The sequence below is a fragment of the Anarrhichthys ocellatus genome, unplaced genomic scaffold (genome assembly GCF_004355925.1).
Source record: "Anarrhichthys ocellatus isolate YVR2014 unplaced genomic scaffold, GSC_Weel_1.0 scaffold1, whole genome shotgun sequence".
NCBI lineage: Eukaryota > Metazoa > Chordata > Actinopteri > Perciformes > Anarhichadidae > Anarrhichthys > Anarrhichthys ocellatus.
The window spans coordinates 88,784-114,817 of NW_022280031.1; the positions used below are offsets into that span (position 1 = coordinate 88,784).

Consider the following 26,034-nt stretch of genomic DNA (forward strand, 5'->3'; position numbering starts at 1 on the left):
CACACACACACACACACACACACACACACACACACACACACACACACCAGCTAAACCCAAAGGCAGCCAGCGAATCCAATCTCTCCTGGGGTTGCGCTCCACTCACCCTGCGAACTCGATATACTTGTAGATAGAGCCAGCAATAACCATGGCGACGATGGCGTAGTACCAGGAGCAGATGAACATGAGAGTGAGACACAAGCTCATCCCCAGGAAGGACAGAGCCCTGTGGAGAGACACAGAGAGTGAGGTAGAGGCCCAGAGAGACACATGTAGAATTAACTTAATATACAACGGACCAGTGGTAGAACTTGAAGCGGGGTCTCCAGTTTGGAGTTCTCAGTAGCGTCTGCAGAGCACAGGCCAAGTTCACAAACATGTAGCACATCAGGAAAAACCTGCAGGACACACACACAGACACTCAGTTTAAAAACAAAGCCCTTCTTATGTCCTTTGACATAATCGAGTGATTTCACCCTGATTGCAGTCCAAGAAGTGTGTTGTCTTAATATCCGTCACATTCGCTGGTATTTATATGTATTAGCAGAGCAGAAAAGCATTTTGCCCTTTGTGTGATGAGCTAAATCTTGAGCCCATAAAATTTGGCATTTGCATCGTTTAAGGAATAGCGGCGGACTTCCTGCTCTGAAGTCTCCCACTGTTGGTTCTTCAGAAACGGCAGTTAATTAGAGAGTTCAGAGCTCACATGGAGAGGATGGGAGCTACCGCATCCAGGGAAGCAATGAGGATGCCGCTCTCGCAGATACAAGCTGTCAGCAGGAGGGACCATGTGGGTTCTCCGTTGGCCTTTGCATGGCCGAAGATCTGTGGAGACAACACAGATACATTAACTGTCTGCTAGGTGTGCTGTTTGTCCCAGTATGTAAAATCATTGGAAAAGGCAAGGAAAATTATGACGTTGTAAATACGTAGACAGACTGACCCGGAGGGCGGGCACGATGCCGTCCTTGGCGATGGCTTGCATGAGACGAGGTGCTCCTGTCAGACTCTGCAGCCCCGCCCCGCAGGTGGAGAAGAAGGAGCCAATCACAATCACCCATGGTGACGGCCAAGCCAACGTGCCAATCACCAAATTCCCGTGGACTCCCTCTCCGAACCTTAAGGAGATGGGGAAAGGTTGTTTGCACTATTAATAGCAAGCATAGTATGGAAAGAATCATCAGTTGTTTACAGGGTTTGTTTGTCTCAGCTGACAAAGGATTGACTTACTTGTCCCTGAGGACCACACCCTCGATGCAGGCACCAAACAGAATCACACTGGACATGTCTAAGCAGTTATGCATCAGGAAAGTAAAAGTATTTCACAGACAGGGTGTCATTAATGCTCTTTAGATGAGACCTGTTTAGTGACGGACGGGACTTAATTAATAAAGACATCATCAACCTTTCCCTTTGAAGATGCACTGAATAATCTGATAAACCAATAAACTGTGTTTGCTGAGAAAAGACAATCAATCGATTTTGTTTAGGATAATATCTCAGAGATCAATGCCAATGTAACTAATATCCTTCTGCTTTATTAACTTGTGATTGCATGGGCAGCCCACTGATGCGATTAGACGTCCTAATCAAATTTGTTTGGACTCCAAGCTGATTACTCCGAGATACATCGAAGACAATCAAGATGGCTGCTTCAGAGTTAGAGGCCTGTTTGTTGAAGTACAGCCAAATGATGTGTCACGCGCCTCTTTTTTATGCTCAAGAATCTTTAGTGTTACATTGTTGTGCATCTTTTACTTCTGCTTCATCATTTTACAGCAGAAGACATTTTATATTAAATAAAACATGTTGGAGAACTCAGATGTATTTGATAGAATCTGAATTGTAAGTCGCTTTGGATAAAAGCGTCTGCTAAATGACTGTAATGTAATGTGATGTCATTTGAGTGAAAAACAAACTAGCTGATATTGGACTGACTCAGTAGCAATGCCACCATGAATTAAGAAAAAGAGAGTCAACGTCATCTCCCATGAACGATACAGGCATACTTCAGAAAAACGATGCAATGGCCCCAATCAAAATCAGACTGGTATTGTCGCAGTAATGACCTTTCACAAATCAAAATGTTGACCTTTAATTATGGCGCTCCCTGCACGCTAATCAGTGTGTTTTTGTTCCAGCGGAGCAAAGCGACCACGGTGCGTCGTCGCTTCAAGTCCCGTCAACATCGGACCAGTGGTGTGTGACGTATCATCGCTGAGCTTAAAATACTATATGAGTGGATATCTGGCTGGAATTCTTCAAGTACTTTAGATGTCTAGTATTCCTACTGTAACTGCGGCAAGTTTCATATTGCCCATACTGTATATATATAGTGTATTTATACCTCTTACTGTTTATTCCACATTCTATTTATTCTGTATTTTGTACATATTCTGTACATAACTCCACACTTTACTTATTTTTGCACTTAGATGCTAAACTGCATTTCAGTGTCTCAGTATTTATACACTGTGCAATGACAATAAAGTTGAATATAATCTAAACAAGGTCATAATTAGGATTTGTGTAACATTAACAATCCTGTAAAGTATATTTGCCTTGTAATGTCTTCTCTGGGATACAATATTTGATATATGGCATCATTTTAAATATCAGAATTGTATGGAAAACTAAAATATTTTTGAAATTGGTCTGTGCAGCGACCCTGGCTATCCTGTAGGGGGCAGTAGTGGGAGGATACAGACAAAGGAGGTGGTGGTGATGGCTGCAATGGTTCCAATGGGGATGGACTTCTGGGCATCCTTCAGGTCTCCAGAGCGGTTGGAGCCAGCCATGATCCCTGAACGCATAGTCGAGAAGCAAACATTAACAAGATCAAGGAGATTCACACACATACAAACACAGGGCGAGTTGGCAGAAGCAGAATATCAATAATCCAGATCTTCACCTGTCACAGAAGGGAAGTAGATGCCGACCAGCAACGTAAAGAAGCTGGCGATGTCGGCCAACACGTAGCGGTTTGCGTTGGTCAGAGGGTCGTCCGGGTCCTCCACTGAGTCCATGTTATTTCTGGCAATCAGATCCCCTTTTTCATAGTAGATCGGAAACATGTTCTCTGGACGGGCGAAAGGGACGTGGAGAAGAATTGAGTGGAGAGAATCTAAGAACACCTGAATTACTTGAGCTATGCAGTTAACAGTGATTTCTACTTTTACATAGTTACTTTGATGCTCTGTATTTGTTTTACAATAAACACAAACAAAATGCATTCCAGGAGTTATTTCGTAGGGATTTTAAGCATATTCAAGTCGAAGTATGGTCGTCTCCCACCTAAACCTGCTGTGGTGCTCCAACTGTGACTTTTAAGAGCTAGCCCCAAAAACAAATACACGGTAATCAGATCACTAGTATAAACCACCGTTTGGTTGATTACATTGCTGTCATAAAGCAGCGTCTTCTAAACATACAGTGCCTATAAAAAGCACTGAATCAAAGAGGGTTTAATGTGACTTTTTTACACTAATCAACAGAAAAAATATATTTATGGAAAAACACATTACATACCAACAATTACAAATAAAAACAAAGTATTCACCCCCTTTAATAGGTGACAGGTGAAGCCATTTGGTTGTAGAAGTCTCTGACTAACTGCCATTAAAGGGTTTTTGTTAAAACATTCATAGAGGGTGAATTATTTTTATAGACATATTAACAAGGCTTTGATTTTTTTAAACGTGGATCCTTAACACGGGGCTTACTGTTAGCCCTGTCATAACGAAGAGAGAGAGAGAAACGAGGTTAAGCTAGCTCTGGGCTTTCCATAGCCTCGGGTTTCTGGTAGCCCACGGCTGACAAATGTAAGCGCTGCTGCAGTCAGGGTCCCTTACTTCATCATTTTCCACATTTCCAGGAAAGACTTTCAGACTCTGATATTTATTTCTATATCACAGACTTCAAAAAAATCTATTCTAATCCAATTTAGCAAGTTCAGTGAATCTGTTATTTATCAGTGACAGCCTTCCTTAATGATTTAATTATTCCTTATTTATGCTTAATGCCCCTTATTGTTTTTCCTATTTGACTACAGATGTTTGTACAACAGAAAATCACTCAGAAATACAAAGCTCACAGCTTTAACCTGCTTTAAGACATCTGTTCCACAATATTTCAGTTTAACAAAACCCTTTTCCTTTTTGTGTTTGTGTGGACATGCAGATCCTTAACCGATAAACCAACCTGCCAGGATTCCACTGGTGATCCCTGGGATGCCCTGTATCTTGGTCACATTGTTGGATGTGAAGTACCTGTCGCAGGTAGCATTGAGTAAAGGTGAGTCACAGAACATGCGCCACAGCTGGGTGGTGACGGTCCCGTTAGCTGTCTCAACGGTCTTGGCACACACATCGAAGTTCTTCGAAACCAACGTGCGGTTGCCCAAGAGACACACACTGGAGAGAGGAAAAGCACAAAATTAGTTTTTGACGTCTTGCATAATACAAATAATAACATAAAGCATTAATACAAATAACAACATAAGCAATAATTATAATAGAAACATTTTATAAAAACAATAATCATTATTATAAGAATTTGAATATTTATAACATCAGAATAATGATAACAATAATAACACATTTAATTACAAAATGCCACATTTGAAAGTCAAAGAATCTCATTTGTTTGAAATTTCAAAGACAACGCTAACAACACTATTCTCACCAGGAAGCACTGATTTCGTGATTTTTGACGTCCACACGTCCGAGCTAAAATGTGTTAAAGTGTGTTGAATAGTAGACGTCTAGGTTACATGTAACTGTTGATTCATCAGCATCTTAACAACTATACTTCAGTGTGTAGCAGATTTAGCTCCAACTTAACCTACAAGTCTAAATGTCTTGGAGCTGGTCAGTACGAACTGTAGTGTTATTGGCACACGGGGGAAATAAAGCTGAAGGAACAGAAACGTGTCAAAGCAAGTGGAGTATTTCAATGAAAACAAAACAAATACTTTGTTCATTTAAGAGCTTTCAAATCAACTCAGATGGCTATGTAGCATCCAGTCAATGTAGTGACATGTTGCTACACACCTAGCGCGTGTTGTGTGCTTGTGTTTATACATCAGGTGTGTTTCTCCGCCTGGATGGGGGGTCATGGTTATGTTTTGAAGGCTAAGCTTGTATTCTTTTGGACCGTCTTGGTCGTCACAGCTTACGGGAAATCCGGAGCATCGATGCCGGTCTTGATGACGCCGGCGTAGACGGCCAGGATGGAGAGAATGACGCAGGCCAGAAACACCAGGGCCAGCTTGTTGACGTACTTCACGCCGACAAACACCACCGTGGCCATGGAGGTCAACAGGATGGTCCCGTACACGCGCATGTTGTTCAGCAGGGCGGCCTCTGCCTCGGCGCCCTCCAGGCCCTCTAGGGGAAAGATTGCTGCCTGGGGCACTATGTAGATCTGAAGCAGAAGGTTGTGTTATTATTGTTTTCCCCCTGTATATACGTATATCCAGGGATATAACACCGGCAAATTTTCTCATAAAACTTCCATACAATCTCATTGTTGCTCAAGGGCATCATGGTGGTAGATGTTCAGGGAGTGTTACTCATCCACTTTCCCTCCTCACTTTTCTACCAGCCTGTCTGGGGATTTAAACTCGCAGATATCAGGTCACAAGCCTGCTCCTCTAGTTCACTGTTTACTGCTGAATTTAATAAATTTCACCCTCGGTAAAAAAAAAAGAAAAGAAAGAAAGGATAGCCGAAACATAATAAAAGAGAGGTGAGAAAGGCTTGAGGTGAGTGAGGAGGACAGCTCTGTGAAGTGTGAAAACATGTGACGCTCACATTAACAGTCCTTGACTGGAGCTTGAAGCCTAAAACTGCTCTGCTATTTTAATTTAGCTTAATTAAAGAACTCAAGCGTGGTATTAATATTCAAAATGAACGGCCTTTATTACACTTTTACTACGGGTCAATCCAAGAATAGTACCATCATATATAAAAATGGTAAACCCCTAATCAGCCCGTCAGTATCTGTCATCAGCTTTAGATGATTCATGCCGAAGCGCTTACATAACCATGGGAATTTTTTTTCAAGTGATCATTTGGTTTCCACCCAAAACAGTTGAATCACCATAAAGAGGAAATCAAATTGAGAAGTACAGGCAGGGAGTCGTGGTTCATTTTGGCCATTTGGCTGAAGAAAGTGATCTGGTGCTAAGAGCAGCATTATCACTAGGCAAACAAATCTCCTGCTTCGCTGTGAACTGTTCGTGCTTCCTAAAATAGCAGCATCAGTTTGTGTTCTTGGCTTGGGTGGAAGGATGAAACGTATTCAAATCAGCCCTCTCCAGATCCGCTCCGTACAATTCTGCAGGGATTGTTATTTTACAATGGAAACTAAGCCAGCTTTGACCCAGAAGACAGAATTAACCTCCGGGCATGATCAAACTCTGCATATCCATTAGAGGCAACCAGAAGGAGAATAATGGAAGAATACAAAAATAAAAAACACACTCCGGTAGGTTGATAACAGTGGACCAAAGTGATGAGAGCTGTTTCAAGGAATTGCCAGTGTCTTGATCGCTCACTAATGCAGTATTTGCATAATTACCCAACAGAGGGGGACTGCAGTGGAAGGAGTGTAGAATAAAAGGCAGAGGAGGAGGAGGAGGAGGAGGAGGAGGAGGAGGAATGAAGATCGAGATGAAAGATCCCTGCATTTCGTCAACTGATGAGAATTCACGTTTAAAGAACACTCAGCTTGAGAAAAAAATAGCTTCAAAGCACTTTGAGGAGGAAAATAAACTGAAGGAGAGCTGTGTTTTTCAAAGGCATGTGTGATGCACTGCTAGGTGTCATTTTTATTGGGAGCACAAGACTTTTTTTTCCACATTTGCCAATTCTCCATTATTTTTTACTTTTAATGCACTGACGTGTCACCAGTCCACAGCAATCAAGCTGCACTGCATTCTGCTGACAGGGATACAGTGACATCAAACATTCTTCCTGGATTATATTCTACTCATTTAGACTTTGATTAAAAACCTTTTAAATACACAGTGAAGCAAAAAAATACATTTTCGAAGTTCTAATCCTGTCTTTTTTTTTAAATATATGTCAAAAAAAATTGGAACATTTTTGGTCAAAGTGTTTAAGTTGTACATATCTTAAACATATATTTCTATGATTGTCATGACAATAGTTAAAGGAAAAGCTCGCCATTTTGGTAAGTACTACTTTTAGTCAAGTCATGCTGGTTAGCTTAGCTTAGCATAAAGACTGGAAACAGGAAGAAACAGATAGCTTAGCTCTGTCTAAAGCTCATTAATTACCACGTAATATGTTGATTGTTTAACCCATGTCTGAATTTTTGAAGCTACTAACTGGCGGCTGGCTGTTGCTTCATACTGAACGCACGGACATGAGATTGGTCTTAATCTTCACATCTAACTTGGCAAGAAAGTGTATGTCAAACTATTCATTTAACCTAATTGCTCCGAGAAACTGCTTCTGCTACGACTGCTATGCCGACTGCAACACGAGATCAATGAGAATGACATGTCAGTCAGACACCGGCTAACATGAACACAGTGTCAGATTGAATAGTAGAACGGAAAACAAAAATGGTCTTTCAGTCTGATTAGTCTAAGACATTTTAATATCAATGATACCTTTTTTAGAAAAGAGAAAGAAAGTGTTCCCATATTCTCAGTAGACATCAGTGGTTGGTTTCCTGAATGCCTCTTTGCTGCTGCTTGTGTTTTGGCTCCTTGCCTCATATAATTGAACCATTTCCAATATTGGCACACGTTTTGGGCCGGAGCAACATGGAACCAAATCTTTCATGTATCACCAACATAATTGAATCTAAGGGTTTATATTCAATCATGGCAATTCTGAACTCGGTGCTCAATCATATCACCTTCCTCTCTCTAGCGCTAGCTTTTGTGAGTGTTATCACTATGACAAAATTGTCAAAAGTATGATGTTGCAGAGTTTACTGCTGGGAAGGAAAAGCTGTGCTTTGAGTGGTCATCCCCCACTAACCTCGCAAAGTGATCCCATTATTTTCCCTTTCACTCATTGCGGTCTGGCAACACTGCACGAATTGAATTGAAATGGATGTCGTTTCAAGTAGGTTGCACAAAAGAGTGTTCTCCTTCTCTCACGTCGACATGAACCCACTTACTGGGCCGTCAGTGGTCTTTGCTTCAAATTTCTGGTCTGAGAAAACATGGCAGCTGTTCCCAGAATAAATCTGAGGTTTGCATTACTCTCTGACAAACATTCATATGACTTGGATTTATATTTGATTGTTTATACTTTAGCCCTAAATTTCAACTTGCACTATTTTATGTCTTAGATTCAGCTTTTACTTTCCTTTTAGATTTTCTTCTTTTTTTAAACATATTTACTGAGCATTGTTGAAAAAAGACAGAGATCCAAGATTATCATTGCCAACTGTAACTGTTGTGCATTTGATAATAAAGAGCATGGAACTTGAAATCTATATCTTGTTGCTAGCGTTGAGCTAGTTCTGCTTTGTGTTTGTTTAAACCGGGTTAGTATGGCAGCTTTTGATATGGAGGAGTTTGTGGCTAATCCTTCTCTCACTCAGTTCGTGATTTGTGGGAGATGGCGATGTATTATATTCCTGTTTCGAGTTCACTTTCAAAAGGGGAACTCAAAGCAGTTATTCTTAATAGTTTGTGTAGTAAGGGTGTCCGGTAGAGTCTACTGGTTTAGAGGCCGCGGCAGTGGCAGCGGTATCTCCGGGTGACGGGAGCTCTGATCCTCCAGGGTGGAAGGCGACCAAGCAGCAGCCGGTTAGTTTCACACCGGCTGTGCAGAGCGGTAGGGCGGAAGCGAAGCCGCACACTTTGCCCCAGTTTGATCCCTTTTCTGAGGAGTCAACTCCTGGTTCTATGTTTGATGCTCGGTTAAAGGTGTGCCTGGCTCGTCTTCAATTAAAAAGGAAGAGCAAGAGTTTGAGCTCCAGAGGGAGTTAGAGTTAGAGACCGCTTTTAGGATCTTATCTACAATGCCTTATTTGAATAGTTGTTAAGAAAGTACTTTTTAGACACACTCTTCCAAGTGACATCTCAACTGTTGTCACTCACCTCTCGCCACAAAACCACTGAGTCCACTGGTGGGCTCACGCTGCAAATATTGTGACTGGCACAAAAAATGTAATCCTTAAAAATGTAAAGATAAAGCAGGTGAGGACTGTAACAGAAAAAGAGAGAGGATATTTCTCACCAAAAGGAGCTCAATGGCCCCCAGGATGTACATGGCTCCAGCGTAGGTGGTCCCCAGATAGAAACAGATCCCCACTGCTCCCCCAAACTCAGGGCCCAGCGAACGGGATATCATGTAGTAGGCACCTCCAGCTGCACACACACACAACAGTGTTAACAGAAAATGTTTGTATGTAAATAAATGAAATGCAATGAATAGAGATGCACCGATACTGATATTGGATATCTGTTCGATTCTGACTCAAATATCTGGATCTATTATCGGATGCCACTATTTCAATAAATAACAATTCACAACATTTCCATCTATGTATGGATTTGTTACATTTTGTCATACAAAGTCAAGAAATCACTGTTTAAAGCTACTACAAGGGACTTTAATTTTGTGTTGATTTTGTCAGTCCCTGTGAACAAAAGTGGTCGTGAATCCGAGCACCAGAGTCCCTGAGGAAAACCTCTAATTTCACTTCGGCAGGGTCCGACAGTCTGCTCCGCTCAGTACTGGTTCTAATTCTCTTGTGCCTCCCTTCCCTCCGGGGGGACCAGTAATACGGGCTTCGCCTCCAGCAGCGTGGGGTCGGTGTCTCCCAGCCATGTATTCAACCCAAAGTATTCAATTTATAATAAAGAAAAGTAGGAAATTGCCAAGTTTGTGGAACTATAACAGGTTAATGTTTGCAATTTTTATTTAAAAAGTTATTAATTGATTGTCACACCAGGAATTGATCATATTTTTAAAGACTTAGTTTTTATGTAATTGTAAAGCTGTGCTCTCAAATAGCCGTCATTTTGGTTCTGCCATTTCTGTCATCGTGTTTTTACCACAGTGCTTCTATTTCCTAACAGTGTGCAAATAAAGTAACCAAGCATAAATAAATAGAGCTTAATCAGCACTTTGCAGCAGCATAAAGGCTGGTACCAGTTATAACAGACACAGTTATAATTGGTGTACAGTTCCACACATTTCCACAAGCCTGTAATTTGCTGACCCCTGCTGTATGCACTCCGACTGGTAAGACGCAGGCCATCATTACTGTGTAAACTCACATTATAAAATATAGTTATACTGCATAATGTGTCTGCATACAGATACAAATACATACCTTCAGTTTTATGTTTCAAGCATTTGGCTGACGTTGTATTTTGTGTAAATTACATTGTGTGGCGACAAGTTAAAGACTCCAGACTAAAGCTTTCAATGTTTTTGGGGATATCAAGCTGCGCTGGGCGTAATGCGCCAAAAGCAATCAGTGAAAAAGAAGATTTTAGAAGCGGACAGACTCAAACAGGGATGACTGTGTGGTGCCAGCGTCTGCTCACCCACCTGGCACTACTCCATTGGTAGCGATGGCACTCATCGAGATGGCAGTCAGCATGGTCTGCACAGAGAGGGAGGGGGAACGACAGAGGAGCAGAAAGAAGAACATTACATCATATTCAGCAAATTCTGCCTATTCTGTGAAGAGCTGATTCCTGAGTTTCTCATCCTCTACTCTACAAATTCTACTTAAAAAGTAGAATTTGTTGTTTTCTTTAATAAACTGTTAATTAAACCCAATTGTACTGAATGACAAATAATTGGTTTTCATCTGTAGTTGTAACAAAGTTCATGATCAATATATCTCAACAAAACTTCGGGTCAACAGCAATGATACTCAACTGACGAGCCACAGAAGGTGCCAGACGGCCCGCCGACCCTTTTTAAATTATTAACAAAATTAATTCATTGGGAGTTTTTGTACTCTTAATGCTAGAGTGCATAAAAAAAAGCATCAAAACAGACTAATGGAGCTGGTTTATAAAAATCCCCCAAATGTTCTCAAATGAATTCACAACTAAAATGCAGTTGAAGTTATTAAATGAGGTAAAATATCTGATTCATCTGTCATATAAGTGCTAAAGGAAGGAAAAGTCAAGATCAACAACAATCTACCCAATAGTTGTTGAGATATTTCAGTCAATGGGCCGAGTTACACTGTTTCAATTTTATGTCATCCCTCATTTAGTATAAATCACTTCCGCTTTTCTGTCAGACAACAACTTTCAGAAGTGAAATCATACTTTCATTTCCTCCCAGTGATGCCCATGATATCAGCGTCAGGCCTGTGGTATATAACAGCAACATAACCTGTGAGATTACGTAAGGACAACACCAATTTACGGCAATGCAGAAGCTGACCGGTTGTTGATTAGATAAACAATAATGCCACCAGGCCTGTCAACAACTGTCAGAGCATTCAGACAGCCAATGACAACTCTAATGTAACTCTGGTGCTGAGAGAAAAACACCGGCAGAAATGTAAGGGCATGCTCGGATGGAGTTCTGCAGAGGAAGGGAGAGAGAGAGAGAGAGAGAGAGAGAGAGAGAGAAATGCTGGCAGCGAGTGGAAGAATGGGCCAGAAAAATAACAAATGACAAAGTGAGAAAGAGAGAGGGTAGTGTGTGTGTGTGTGTGTGTGTGTGTGACAGAACAAAGACAGCGTTAAGATTTCATCATTCTTTTTTCAAATGCTATTGTTGAATTTCTGAGTGTCTTTTTACATTTTCTGCACATGAAAGAGAGCGACGGAGACATAAAGAGAAGCATGAGGAGACATGAGGGCAGGCTGCTTAAATCAGTGCCATCTCTCCACTGCTGTAATACTTTTCCATTTTTATTGCTGTTGCATTTTTTGTTTTAGTCATAGTTTCAATGTTTCAAAATATGCCCTTTTACAGTCCAACCTATCTTCATACAGCTGTTACTGCTTCAGCTCTGACCCACTTTGTGAAAGCTTTCACATTTGCAAAAAACTGTTGACGTACATATTCAGTATGAGATGGGTCTTTACCTCTTTGTAACATATGTTACAGCAGCACATCAGTGGTACAGAAAACAAACTGGGTAATCCAAATGTCAACAATGACAGCCATCTACTCCGTTATCTACAGAAACTGACTGCACAATCGGGAAAAATTGACCAAACTACTTTTGATCTTACGGATTATGAATCAGAGCCCGACAGATGCATCAAATGATTTGAGCTAATCACAGGTTATCGGTATATGCGTCAGCTGATAAGTAACGAGCAATCGCAGCAGAAATAAGTCTGAGTTTGAATGTTTATTATAGTTAAAGATCCCCTCCAGATATATAATAAAACATTTAAAAAAATGTGTTTGTGTTCATTGATGAAAAAAGGCTGTGTGGCAGCGAGAGGACTATAACACAAAGGGGCAAAACTGCTTCTGTGTCAATGCATGCATGCCTGCGGTCGCAGCTATAGCTGAATGTGGGCTTGTTTAGTGGTAAAGAACTGCATTTCCATTTATTTGGGGCTCATTTTTTAGCTCAACTTTAATACATTTTTGTTATGAATGTTGTTTAAAGTTGTTTTAGACAGATTTTGTTTCCAGTAAAGGTAAGGTTAAAATTGACATTTAGTCAATTTATAACTTTAAAAGACACATGCCAGTATAGATGTTAATTGCAATTCTTTAATACCCCAAAATGTTGATATAAAACCATATTGTCTGACAAATTGTTTTAGTTTTTTAAACTCTGAAATATCAATATCAGTATATATTAAAAAAAATAAATAAAAAAACAATAATAATAATATGACTCCAGTATGAATTCAATGTTGTAATGGGTTTTACTTTTGATATCCTCTTTGCGAAGTGCTTTACTTTCGGAAAAAGCTTCACCCATAAATGTGATTACAAAGTATAAAAAACAACATTGAATAGTATTGTTTTCATTCATTGTCACTCAGAAGTCATTGTAGTTTTCCTGCCCTGCAGTCCCTGAAGATGAAGACACAACATTGGTAACTTGGACCAGCAATAAAGAGTGAGACTTATAATGGAAGAAAGGCCTGGCGAGTCCCAGCCGGTTATGTTATACTATCATTACGTCCGTCTCTGTGAAGACTGTAATGTGGTTAGTGTCACCTGAGGGCCCGGTGGACTGAAGGATCAGGAGTGAAGAATGAGTGGGACTGGGCTCTGTTTCTCTCTCTAATCTAGTCGTAATGAGGCCACCGGCTCTTCTCACACCACAGCAGATAAGACAGTAATTGTTTAAGTGTTTTATCTGATGTGGGCAGCAGCCACGCAGAGGTAGTCTGTCGCATACTGAGTCTCTGAATCACCGCACAACTGGACAGGACAGCCACCAACAGAATGATATGACTTAGACGGACTAGTACAGTCAAACATGTAAGGGTAAAAGCCAATACGATTAGAAAGGAGTCAAACATTCTTTTTCAGAAAAGCCTTATTTTGTCTGTAAAATGGTAATAATTAAAATCCCTGACCTGATCCCTGATCGAGTGTGGAGGGCAGTTACATTTTTTTTACCTTTTCAAAAATCAAAAAAATCAATCAAAAGTGTGTTTCCTTCCTCTAACTGGAAGCATTAGCATGTCCTACTAACTTGTTTACTACCATAAACAGTCTATGTTACAGTCGTACGGCTAACGTCCTATTTCCTCTAAACTACATCATTAACTAACTATATTATTTTGTGTGGTCGCTAAAGTAAATGTTCAAAGAAGGTTATGTGATTTTTACATTTTTCCTCATCATACCCTGCTGGGTGTATAGGACTCATCATCTCCAACCTGCTTTCAATGTCTTCTGCAATGAGCATCAGCTGGTGAGGATGCAGACTTTTCACCCGGGACACGCTTCAGTCTTATAGCACAGTATCATTTATGAAGCCATCGAGTGCACATTGAAGGTCTTTTCACAGGCTTCTCATTTGAAAACGAGTCAACCAATGATCATGTAGCTAACGATAATTACCTAGCTAGATAGCTACAGCTGGTAAAGTATGCTAGTGACACCAGTTATTACCTTTAAGCATTCGATGTATAGGAATCTACTCATACAATGTAAGTATTTTGGGGAACATTTGTGTAGCTCGATATATGAAATTGGTTCCCACCGTAGAGTAGATTGGTGTTTGGCATTCATGCCTTCCTATTGAACATGAGGTCTGAAATGTGAGGATGCGCTCCTTATTTAAGATAGCTATTCATTGTTAAAAATCAGCTGCCTGATGAAGGTCTCGCAAAAAAACGTCACAAATAGTTTTTCAAGTCAGAGAGTGTGCGGGATTTTGTTTGCAAATGTTAACAGTCCGCAGGACATTAATATGGTCCAGACATAACAAGCTACAGACAGGATACAGGAACTCGATCAAGCATTTAGTCTCTGCAGAGATCGGTTATTTCACTTCTACCCGCTGGTTAATTCTTGATGGTCTGTCATCTTCTTGATGCAGATAGCAGATGATTTTTTTTCTTCTTTTTTTTATGAAATCCTATTTGGTCAGCTTCCTTTTACTTTTAAAAGTGTCCTACTTTTATATCACACAACTCCTCTGGGCGTCACTGCACACAGGGTTATTAACAAATGATATCAATCAGCTGCTGTCACAAACACTGAGCATCACTCTAACGGTCCCGCACCGTTTGCACTGATCTCAGACGCTCACACAGGAAAATGAATCTGATCTGAAGTGTAAAAGAACTTGACATGTAGATTAACTATCTCAAATTCAAAACTAACATTTTTCCTCTTTTTGTCTTATATATTTCACCTGGTCACATGATTGATGGCCAAAGAGCCCAACTACTTTACCTGATGACCTCATGTGTGAATCAGCACCTGATTGGTGGACTGCTCTGGAGGCAGCAGTGTTCTGTTGTAGTAGGCAGGTTGTGCTGCATCCTTTTTCCCACTAACCCAGAGCCCGTTTTATCGTCCCACTCTCAGGCTGTGCAGGGCCTAAAACTCTGACGTTAGAGAGTTTCTTTAATAGAGTATACGCCGTACTGGTCTGGTTTACTAAAACCATCTTTCTCTATGAAGCCTAGAGCGACTGTACCTCCAAAGTCACCATGCATCCACACGCCCTCTGGCCTCCAAGCGTGCCCGTAGACGGCGTCAGATTATGCTCTGTCTTGTTCATATGAGGTTACATATCTGTTAAAAAGGACGATTTCCTTCCAAGGCAGTGTGAATGCTGGTGAAGCTAGAATAATTGCTAAGCCGCCATGATTACGTCTGAGCCTGAGGAATGCATTTGGCGAAGGAACTAATTTAAATTTTTAAGAAAAGTCTGCTGATATAGCCGTGACACTGACAGCAAAGGACACTTAAAGTCTGTTTCTTCCCAGAGCTACAGTCAAACTCTGATTTGGCCTTTAGTCGACCTCGGACTTCAGCAGAAATTAGTTTTGACAGGAATGGAGTTTCCACACTGCCCTCAGAGCGTGCTTCATTAGCATGCTTCATTATACAAATGCAGAAGTTTTGTCAAGTACAACTTCATCAATTCACATACAAATGTACAGTAGACGTCTATTTCCAGTGTGCTGTTCATCACTTGAAGTCCCTGTGGATGGTATACTGCAGAAGGCAAAAGTGTCAGGTGAAGGAGAAGAAGGTGTTTTTTTTACTTTCAGACTGACATCGGGGGGAAGGAGACAGAGCACAAGAGGACGAGATGCAGCTGCTTGAGCGAGGCGAAGGAGAGAGGTGGCGAAGCAGCACAAAAATTGGAAGGTAGGTGAAAAGAGAGGCAGAGGAAGCAGACAGGGGGGGGGAGGAGGAGAGGAAATAATGAGACAGTAAAATAAAAAAAAGGGTTAGAGAAATTGAGATGAGAGTGAAAAATGAAAGGGATGAAGGAAGAAAAGCATCCTTAGCATTTAAATGAGTCACGACAGAGGGCAGACCACCCTTCCCCTCGCAGCATTTGGATTCAAGACCTGGAAGTAATGAGGAAGGCCAAACAACAGATGACTCTCCATCTAGAATATTAAACCTCATTTTATCTTGGTGACAAGCCTGCATTCATTATCTGGGCAATAAATACACACATGCAGCGCTATGTTTGAATGTATCAGCTTAGAGAACGTCGTCTGCGGTCATACACTGGCTATTAAAATGGTCGTGTGTATAATTTCATAGTTAATGGTTTGTAATGTGTCAATGCTGTTACATCCTTCATATAATAACGACTCCCACAATGATCGTTAATGTTCCGTCACAATGTTGCGCGACGGAGAAATAACGGTGTAAGTGTTCGACAGTTGCAGATACGTGTCGCTGTGATTGATCATCTAATGAAAAGTGCTCCGTCACTGATATCCCATCACGCATTCATGTGAATAAAACATGGGCTGTATTTCATCAAGCTTTACATCATGCCTTATCCCTTCCCACTTCAAGTCCTGTGGATTTCACAAAAGGTGGGGATGGCTGCGTACATGTATGTACACACAGACACACACACACACACACTCCTGCGATGTGTTGCTGGCAACCCCTGGAGGGCTGGGTGGTTATGTGTTATGTAAGGAGCTCAGGAGGAGAGAGGTGGGGGTTTCTCACACACCGTTCACGCTCAGGCTTATCGCCCCGGGGCTCTGCAATGAGCTCGGTGTGACTGATAAGAAAAAATGTGTGTGTGCGTGTGTGTGTGTGTGTGTGTGTGAAGGATAGAAATGGTGAGAAAAAAATGAAGAGGGGAACCAAATGTATGTTTAATGGATTAAATATCCCTCAGTATGTGACATGTAAATAAATGTCTGTGTGTGTGTGAGCAAGCATGAGATGTTTTCGCATAGAATCTGCATTTCAAACTGAGTCTGAGCTTTGATCTTGGAGTATTTTTTTTTACAATTTGACGCTATGTTTAGTATAAAAGAGGCTTCCATGGAATATCTTTTCCTGTTTTAGAAAGTAGATGTATCAACAATTACACTGGGATAAAATTAGTGTTCGTACATTCACCAACGAAACATGATTTAAAAATGATATACGATACAGTCAAAAATCAGTTATTGCACCTAATTAGCAGCCATTTTACAGTTTTTAATATCCATGGAAATGATGAACATATTTCTTTGAAAAATGGTTCCGTTTTCAAATGAGTAAAACAATTAAATAAAACCAGTCAAAGAAAAAAGATACTGCTTTCCCTCAGTACGCCATTTCAAAGCCCTCTCTTCACTGTCACAGAGAAACATGATTGGGAAGCATATTGCCTGTGTGTCTGTGCAGGCAACTTTGCTATGGTTGGGATTTGAGGGGGTTGTTCTATAAATACACTCTGTGCTAGAGGAGAATCTAGGCTGCACAAACACACAGACATGCCAACATACAGTCCTGCCACATCGCACGCCGCAAACAGAACGACACACAGCGCTGACAGCTGATACACAGCACAGTGTGATTAAACCGCATTGTACGAGAACTTAAGAAGGGTTTTGTTGCAGTATATATTAAATAGCTGACATAGGATGTTGTGAAATGCATTCACCTTCTTCCTCCTGAATAGACGTTGGGCATTCAGTGAGGAGGCACATTATATGTTCCCTGACAATCAAATGCATCAAACAAGTCAAACACAATCAGAGTGGAACAGCCACTCAGATCACTGACAGCAGCGCCGTCGATCCTGTGGGACTGTGTTTTGTAATTTGCGTCCCATGGCCACGACTGGGTGTCTGTCCAACACCAAAGTCACTCTGACACATGACACCCTCTGACATTAATGGGAACCAGGGAACATCACAGTGTGTCATAATCCATTTTGTTCTTTTTACAGATCGAATGTGCGGCGTCTTTACAACTGAAGCGACGAAAGAGGGGCACCTTCCTTCTTTCTGCCTACCACAATGGCAACCTTGTTAAGTACAACACAATTGAAAATAGTCTTCATAGCTACTGTCATGGGACTGCAGTTCCAGCATCATTAAACTCCCCCAATGGGCAGTATGATCGGAGGCTAAAATAAGATACAACTTCTTCCCATAAACTGCTGCCTTAACAAGGATTTGCTGGGTTTGAAGCAGAGTCAATATTTCCACTTTAGCGAGGAAAGATAGTTATTTTTTGCCTCTTAACCGGTAGTATGTTATTGTGTGTGTCAAGAGGCAACACTGCTACTCACAGGTTGGTCCACATGTCAGGCAGTGATAAGGGACATTATGTATAACTATATTTGTATAATTACTGGTAGAAAACAGCATTCCTTCATTGCCATGAAGACGGGCTCTGAAGTCAAGTCTATGGCGAGTTGATCCCACATACACCATTCTGCTGCTGTAAATACTCACTAGCAGCTGGATATAGGCTGCAACAAATGCACCATTTACTCCTGTTCAGTAGCATTGGCTGAAAACTATAATACCCAGGTTTAAGAAATTACTCAGACTTTTCTTAAAAAAGAAAAAAAAGAATACATCATCAGGGCCAATTCTTCTAGATGTAGGTCTTCAGTGGGAGTGGGAAGGTAACAGTGAATATAAAGTCTAACTAATATAACAAAGGCTTTGCAGAGCCCAAATTGACTTTCCCTACTGAGGAGACCAACATTATTCAGAGACTTTGTCCCTCCCTGCAGTTCTCTGCAGGACAGCTTCAGCTTCAGACAGGAAGATGATGGTCAAACTAAAAGTACTGTAAACTTTGTGCTAATAGCAAATTTTCCTGTTAAACAACTGAGGAACCATTTACGTATAAAATAACCAGATGCTTTTGGCGAATCCAGTGAATACCTGACAAATCAAGGTACTTCATCATATTCATGCAAAAGTCATATAAAAAGGCTGCATTGGCCTAAACCACTCACAGATACAGTATTAAAGTGATAGCCGCTTTATAAATAGTAAACAAAATTTCCCATGAGAGACAAATTGATATTATCTGATGTTATAATAGTGAACATCTGGTATCTTTTCGTACTGCACAGCTCATTAGATACCCGTACACTATCTGCTGCCACGGCTGCGCTAATATGCTGCTCTTCAGTTTAAGGTCACTTGTTAATGAGACTTTTATGTGCTGCAACAGAGGGCTAAAATAAAAGCAGGCAACACACTCACCGTGGTACAGCACATGAAGACGATGATGAAGGTCCCGACGACACCTCCGATTCCCACCAACCAGGTCATCCTGAGGAACAGGATCACTCCGAAGATGTTCTGGATGCACGGCATGTAGACACCCATCAGAGTGCCGAGCTGGGGGGCCTGAAGGAGGACGAGGGCAGAAGTTATTGTTTATAAAATGCCAAATAAGGTTAATTTATAAGCTTTATTTGCAACATGATTGATCAGTGGTCATATCCCCAGACATGACTCATCAGTCGGCCTGCAGTGACACAGTTTTTTATGTAAGTTTGATGAAGATTAAATTCCAGTAATTGAAATTTAGAATCTCAGACTACAGACGGTGAATGTGAAAACTGTCTCTTGCGTATTTGCTAAAAGCCTGACCCACCAGATTTGCAGGACTCACCGAATGACTCCTGCTTCACTTTGGGCGTCAGTAAGAATCAATGAAAGTCAACACACCAGCCGTGCATGCTGGGAATCACGGTGTGCACATTTGCTATAGTTACCATGTCTATTTTTTTTTTTCTCTCCGAAGGTCACAAGCAAAGAAAACACACTGCAGATGGTCATTCTGTTATTAAAGCAAAACACATATTTGACTTAACCGTGTAGGACTTCACAGATTGCTTTCAAAGACCCAATTTGTAATCGTAATAGTCCCCTTTTCTGTTCATAAACATGGTGACATATGTTTGTGGGCGGAGCATATAGAAAGGCAAATAATTCTCTGAACACGTTAGTCAACCCTGGCTAGCAAGTTTTGTTGGCTTGTTTTTTTCTTACAATGGCTTCGAGCTTCTCTCAAAATGTACAGTCACTCATTAACCAGGACGATGAGTGTTACTGGTTGTTAACGTTAACCAACAAGACTATATTAGCCTACGCCGCTGATAGTCTGTTTTGCTTTGGGAAAAGCAGACTGGAGCTCCGTAGAGGGCGGCTGGCTAGTTGGTTAGTTAGCTAGCTTGTCCATCTCTAGAGCGGGCAAGTTAGCTATGCAGAGGAAGAGCCCATAAGAGGTCCATCTCTCAATCTCTCCAACAGTTTAGCCTCTTAGCAACATTTTCTCTCCGACTCTGAAACACTTGGCCAATATTAAAGCTCGCTAGAGCCTTGAATCACAGTTTATCTTAAAGATATGCAATATCGATTCTAGCACTAAACAACACAGCAAGATGACATTTTGTATGACGTTTGCGCTATACTCTAAGGTGATTTGTGTTTGCCTTAGTCTTTATTTTGTTGATATAATCAAGACGTCAGCTGTAAAAGGGTCTGTATGGTGCTTTGAGTTGAGATAGCTGCTGTTGCCACATTAGTCTCTTAAGTCATTAGTCTCACATTAGTTCATTTTTATTTATTGCATACACAATTTCCATTAAATCAATATTACCGGACTCTTACTTTTACTCTTCGATGTTACGGTTGCAGCTTAACATGCATTTTAAACTCTAATGATTGCTAGTTATTTAAGCATGTCAAAGCTTTCACATGTTAGTTGCCGCTTTTTCAATTTAAGGATTTTCCCCACTGCTTTCTGTAAATCCTTTGTTGATTTCCAGAACAATAATTACTTTGAGACCAGGAAACAAAGAAAACTTTGAGATCAGGAGGCAGCAGGGGACCAATCCGTTCATTGGATGGATGGATTATTATTTTATTTCTTTACAGTCTCCTTTATTGCAGTGGATTTCTTCTGGTTGGTTTTGCTGCAGTGCTGTCCCTGGTGTGGATCAGTGGACAAAGAGAGAGCTGCTCTGTACAGTACGTCCTTATACGGCACAAGAATCAGTTTCAAGGCTGCTCCATTGAAAGCAATTACTGACACATGGAGACTGAAGATGTATGTTGTTGCACGTCAGATTGATTAATGAGAGGTTTCTTTTCCTGATGGTTTTTGGGATGTTCTTGATGTGTGTGTGTGTATGTTTGTATGAAGCCATTTGTTTGTGCATTAATGTCCTGTGTGTGCGTGTATGTATGTGTGTGTGTGTGTTTGTGTGTGCCTGCACCAACGTAATGGCATGTATTAAATCTGAAGGACACATCGGATGACCCTGTACATAATAGAAAAATATTCATTTCCTGCTCAAGGACAGCCCGGCCAATGAAGGGTAATTATAGTGATAGCCAGCCATGACCCATTTTAACAAGTGAGAGTGCAGGCCTTAACTGTCACATCATTACATCGCGGATAACATGGACAAACCTTTTCTGCTGCATCTCTACACTTAAATACAGACAAACAGGATGAATGGAGGGATGATTAGCTGTTTTTTTATGTCAGTAAAGATGTTTTTGTTACGCAGGAATTTGTCACACAATATGTGCACATTCCTCAGATTGGAAGCAAACTGAAGCTGGGGGATAATCATTCATCTCACATGAGCAGTATCAGCAAAATAGGGATTACAAGCTCTATTAGACCACAAACACTTGAGAGCTTAACGAATCTGTTTGTTAGATTGTTTTTGTTCTGTTTCCAAATACTATTTTTTTAGATTCAAAATGAACTGCTAAATAATATGTGTTAAGATTGTTTTAGTTGTGTCTTTAAATTAATATAATATAATCCCAAAAGTAGACATAAATTTCAGAAAAATGGGTTTGTTATAAAACTCTATCCCTCAGTCAAATAATCCTTTACCAAATCAGAACATATATTGTTATTGATGCAAAACATCCAAAAACAGACCCAGCCAGTCCAATCCTATCACAGAGCCAGAAGTGTAAGTAACAACAACAGCAGCAGTTTATGACTACAAATGCAGATGAGTACAAGAAAGTAGTATGTGTTTTTCTACCTGAGTGGGTGAAGTGAGGATGATGATAACCACTATAATAGGAAAAGCTGTCACAGTTTTTGCAAGAGAAACGTTAAGAAAATGTAATGATGTTATCTTGGCAAACATTCATTGTAAATAATTATGGTATACACTCTATTAAAAGTTACGCTGTGGAGTTTTTGACCACTGCAGCGCTATGGAGAAATGGCTGTGTCCAAAATCACTCCCTTTTTACTATACTAGCGTGTTTTAAATGTTTAAATGTTTATTTGAGTGTCAAAACAGCACATAAATATTCTCTGCTAACGATTTTGTGTTTTGTGCAGTTGTGTTGTATTATAGATGTATTTTATCAGTTAGAACTTAAATTTCAGGGGTCATTTTTTCCTTACCTAAAAAAAGACGAATATTTCATTATCATTTTTTTTAAAACATCTGTCAACATCAACCTCAAAGTCCAGTGTCGGTCGGGCTGTAATTCCAAAATGCATCATGAAATATTGATGTCCTTTGGAAAGTACATTGAACACTGATTGGTTGTCAGCGATGGTCCCTAATATATTTCTTGTTGTAACAAGATGAAGGATTTACACACAAATAAAACCTGCACTGGGAAGAGACAGCAGATGTGAATTTCTAATCCAGACTTTTAATCAAATCATCCTGACAAGTGGCTGACATCAAATGAATAATATTGTGTCTGATGCTCCACAGTATGCGATTTGTTTGGAGAGGCTCGCTTCCAAGCATAAATAATATACTGTTTGCAGAGAGAGAGCAAAAGCAGGAGACAGAAGCAGAGAGAGCAAGTCCAAACAGGTCTTGCAAATGTAATTAACTTCTAATTTCCTTGAGATAAACAACAGAGCAAGAACTCACACTCAAAACTGTAATTAGCTGGCTTATCACGCTGCAAACCCTTGATCTGGATGTGAAGAGACGCAAATGGCTTATAAACATGTTGAATCCTATCCTATCACATATCCTATCATGATCAGACCAGATCCTAATATCTCACATCATATGTGTTATGTGCTCATATTCTTCATCACGTAGTTGTATCACCTCATATGTGACGTGACATTAACATAGTGTGACATGTCGTCAGTGGTGGAAGAAGTACTCCGATCTTTTGCTTCAGTAAAAGTAGCAATACCACAGTGTAAAAATACTCAGTTACAAGTAAAAGTCCTTCATTTCATATTTCACTTCAGTAAAAGTACAAAGGTATTGCATCAAAATATACTTTAAGTTATAAAAGTAAAAAGTACTCATGCAGAATGGCTCGTTCAGCATAATGTAATATCATCACTGATTGTATATGTAATGACTTTATATGTGTGCAGCTTAATCTATAGTGATATATATGATTTTATTTGTTGATAGTATTCTGTATTAATGATCTGAATTTGTAAAGTAACTAGAAACTACATTCAGCAAATACATGTAATGAGTAAAAAGAACAATATTTCCGGAGTATGTACAAAGCAGCAGAAAATGGAAATACTCAGGTGAAGTACCTCAAAACTGTACTCAACATATAGTGCTTGTACTTATATGTATTTAGCCACTTTCCACCTTTGCATACACATATATGCACTACTGTAGTTTATATAATCCTTATGTTAGCATTTAAATAAGATCGGCACCGTTAAACTATTCGAGACATTTTTCTTGAAATTATTTCCACATTCTGAAACCACTGATAATGACGAGTAGTGGAAACTGTCGAGCGCTATAAGCACAGTGTACTGTGGTAATGAAGGTGCCCTGTCTGTTTACATTCAGTGTCCCCTGTATGCATGTTCTCTGTATGCGTGCACAAGGTCAAACACAACGGGGACTCACACAGAAAGACATTCCTTCAGAGCGCTTCTAAAGGTCAAAAACTCCACAGGGAAGCTTGAACAAGAAACGGGGACACAGCCTATATGTTCTGTAGAAGTGTGAATGCTTGTAATTTTATGTTAACCCCATTGGTATTGTTGCACTTTACTTTTGTAATATGGTATTACCATTTTATGTCTGTAATTTTCTTGTTTTTTTTTACGATGCTTTACTGCAAAAAACAATAAAGACATGGACTGAAGTGTTCTGTGTTGCTATCGTTTTGTAGGTTCTATTGTTCTATTCAGCTATATATGTTTTGCATTTGTCACGTGTGAATAGTTCCTCCTCCGTGGAGCTTACAATTTTTTTTGCCCTCTTATACAACTAAATCCTTGCAGCAGGGAATCTCTCAACCTTCAGCCTCATTGTGCTTTAATCAAAGATGCACATCAAGGCCTCCACAGGTGCTGGAGGGAGCAGCGGAGAGACAACCTCGTTCATCTCTGTCGCCTCCCCCACTATATGATAATGATTCGCACAGTTTGAGTGTTGTCTGAGCTAATGCAAATCAGATCGTGACTCACTGTGATTGTGCCCTTCAGTGTGAGGCGGAGAGGATTTTTCATCACCTGCTTGTCGAGGGTTTTAATAAAGTTTTCTTTATGAATGCAAAAACCTGAAATGGGTTCTATTTGAAACTACACAAGTATTATGTAAGCAAAGTACATTAAGCAGCATCGTTTTGCTTAATTTACCATGTGAAGAGGCTGTTTAGGCTACTGGTCAGATGAAACGGTCCAGTGTCGCTGTGTTTCCTCCATTAATCTATGGTTAAATTGTAAAATGAAACAAAACCAGTCAGATCTGCTGGGTTTTGAACTTTAAGGATAAAATAACAGAAAACATGGATCATTTCCAAACTCACTGCTAAATCTTTTCACCTCTAAATTCCTTTTCTCTTCATGACTCTCTCTATCACAGCTGTAATTAAAGGACTGAGTTTCCATCGACAGGTTCTTCTGGGACTTGGTGTGTAACGTACATTAGCAGTCAGGTGTTGCAGACAGAAAGGTAAGCCTGCCATCAGCACTTTGTTGTTAGACTAAAACTGCTGCTGCTGCAGAAAGTGGTGCGAGGTCAGTTTGTAATAACAGGTAGGTTATTAGAGAAAAACCTGTGAGCATTTACAACAGCAGACACAACACTCTGAACGGCTCTGAAGTCCTTTCAAGGTGGGTGATTGTAATTTAAAAGGATCTCTAAAACTACAATGACAAACAGCCTCTTTTATTGGGAAAATATTTCACAGTATTCATTTCAAACAGATCAAAACAGAGACAAATATGTCTCAGAGATAGTCGCAGCCAACGATAATAACTTCCAGGAATGTTGATTTTATCAGAAATAGATAAGAAAGAAAAAAGTATGGCTTTGTACACTCAAAACGGCACATGGAGGTTAGACTGAGGGATCCAAAAAAGATAACATCTTGGCAGAATAGTTTGTCAGAAAAGCTTTTACAGTGCAGTGAAAGAATTAAGTGAGATATTCTTGTCCTAATGTTTTTCATTAATATCTGCAAGAAAGACTTTATAATCTGTCCTAAAAAGGTGTGTAAAACTATTCAGTATTAGAACACAAAGGTTTATGTCTCACAACACTCCACAGGACAGTAACATCAGCAAAAGTAGGCAATAACCCTCTCCAGACTGCTAAATGTCATTTTCCCCGCCTGCTCTCCCACACAATGGAGAACCATAATCAAGCAGACCTCGTACGTTGGCCCGCTGCATGAGAGTCTGCGGCAGCTGAGTGATAAATTATAATCCTCGTTCAACAAAAGGCGGGCTTTGAAAAACAGTGTGTGTCTGCTAGAAATCCTGGGTGTTACATAAGATGTACAGACGCAGATAATAGATACCGAGCGGGCTTACACCGAGTCTGAGAACCTGAACATGATGGAAAACCTCTGTGGGTTTGGTAAACAGCCACCGAAACAAAACAAAAATCTGGTGAACTAATGGATGCTTCTAATGACTTTATATTGACAAATAGCCTGGAACAGATGAGACAATTGTGCACGCATTGAATCAATGACACTGTTGGGAGAAAAAGGCTGGACGTTTATTGAAAGCGCTGCTTTTCTATTTTCATTCAATTGGTGTTTCATTTGAGGACGGGGATTGCAGTCCTGACCAGCGACGCACGCACACACACACGCACACACACACACACACACACACAAACACACACACACACACACACACACACACACACACACACACACACACA

General features: G+C 40.3%; 1 protein-coding gene across 3 annotated transcripts in view; it reads right to left on the reverse strand.

The window, feature by feature from the left end:
- Window positions 1-26,034, reverse strand: part of slc12a5a (solute carrier family 12 member 5a) — a 148,442-nt gene that overhangs the window by 15,240 nt on the left and 107,168 nt on the right. For all 3 annotated transcript variants that reach the window (XM_031838602.1, XM_031838672.1, XM_031838747.1), the window contains exons 4-15: window positions 19,115-19,261; window positions 10,554-10,608; window positions 9,231-9,361; window positions 5,177-5,424; window positions 4,201-4,412; window positions 2,912-3,079; window positions 2,705-2,803; window positions 1,231-1,288; window positions 944-1,118; window positions 707-825; window positions 300-398; window positions 107-226 (exon numbers count right to left, since the gene is read on the reverse strand). In XM_031838602.1, the coding sequence (XP_031694462.1) occupies window positions 107-226; window positions 300-398; window positions 707-825; window positions 944-1,118; window positions 1,231-1,288; window positions 2,705-2,803; window positions 2,912-3,079; window positions 4,201-4,412; window positions 5,177-5,424; window positions 9,231-9,361; window positions 10,554-10,608; window positions 19,115-19,261 (1,631 nt within the window). The remainder of the gene's footprint in view (window positions 1-106; window positions 227-299; window positions 399-706; window positions 826-943; window positions 1,119-1,230; window positions 1,289-2,704; window positions 2,804-2,911; window positions 3,080-4,200; window positions 4,413-5,176; window positions 5,425-9,230; window positions 9,362-10,553; window positions 10,609-19,114; window positions 19,262-26,034) is intronic.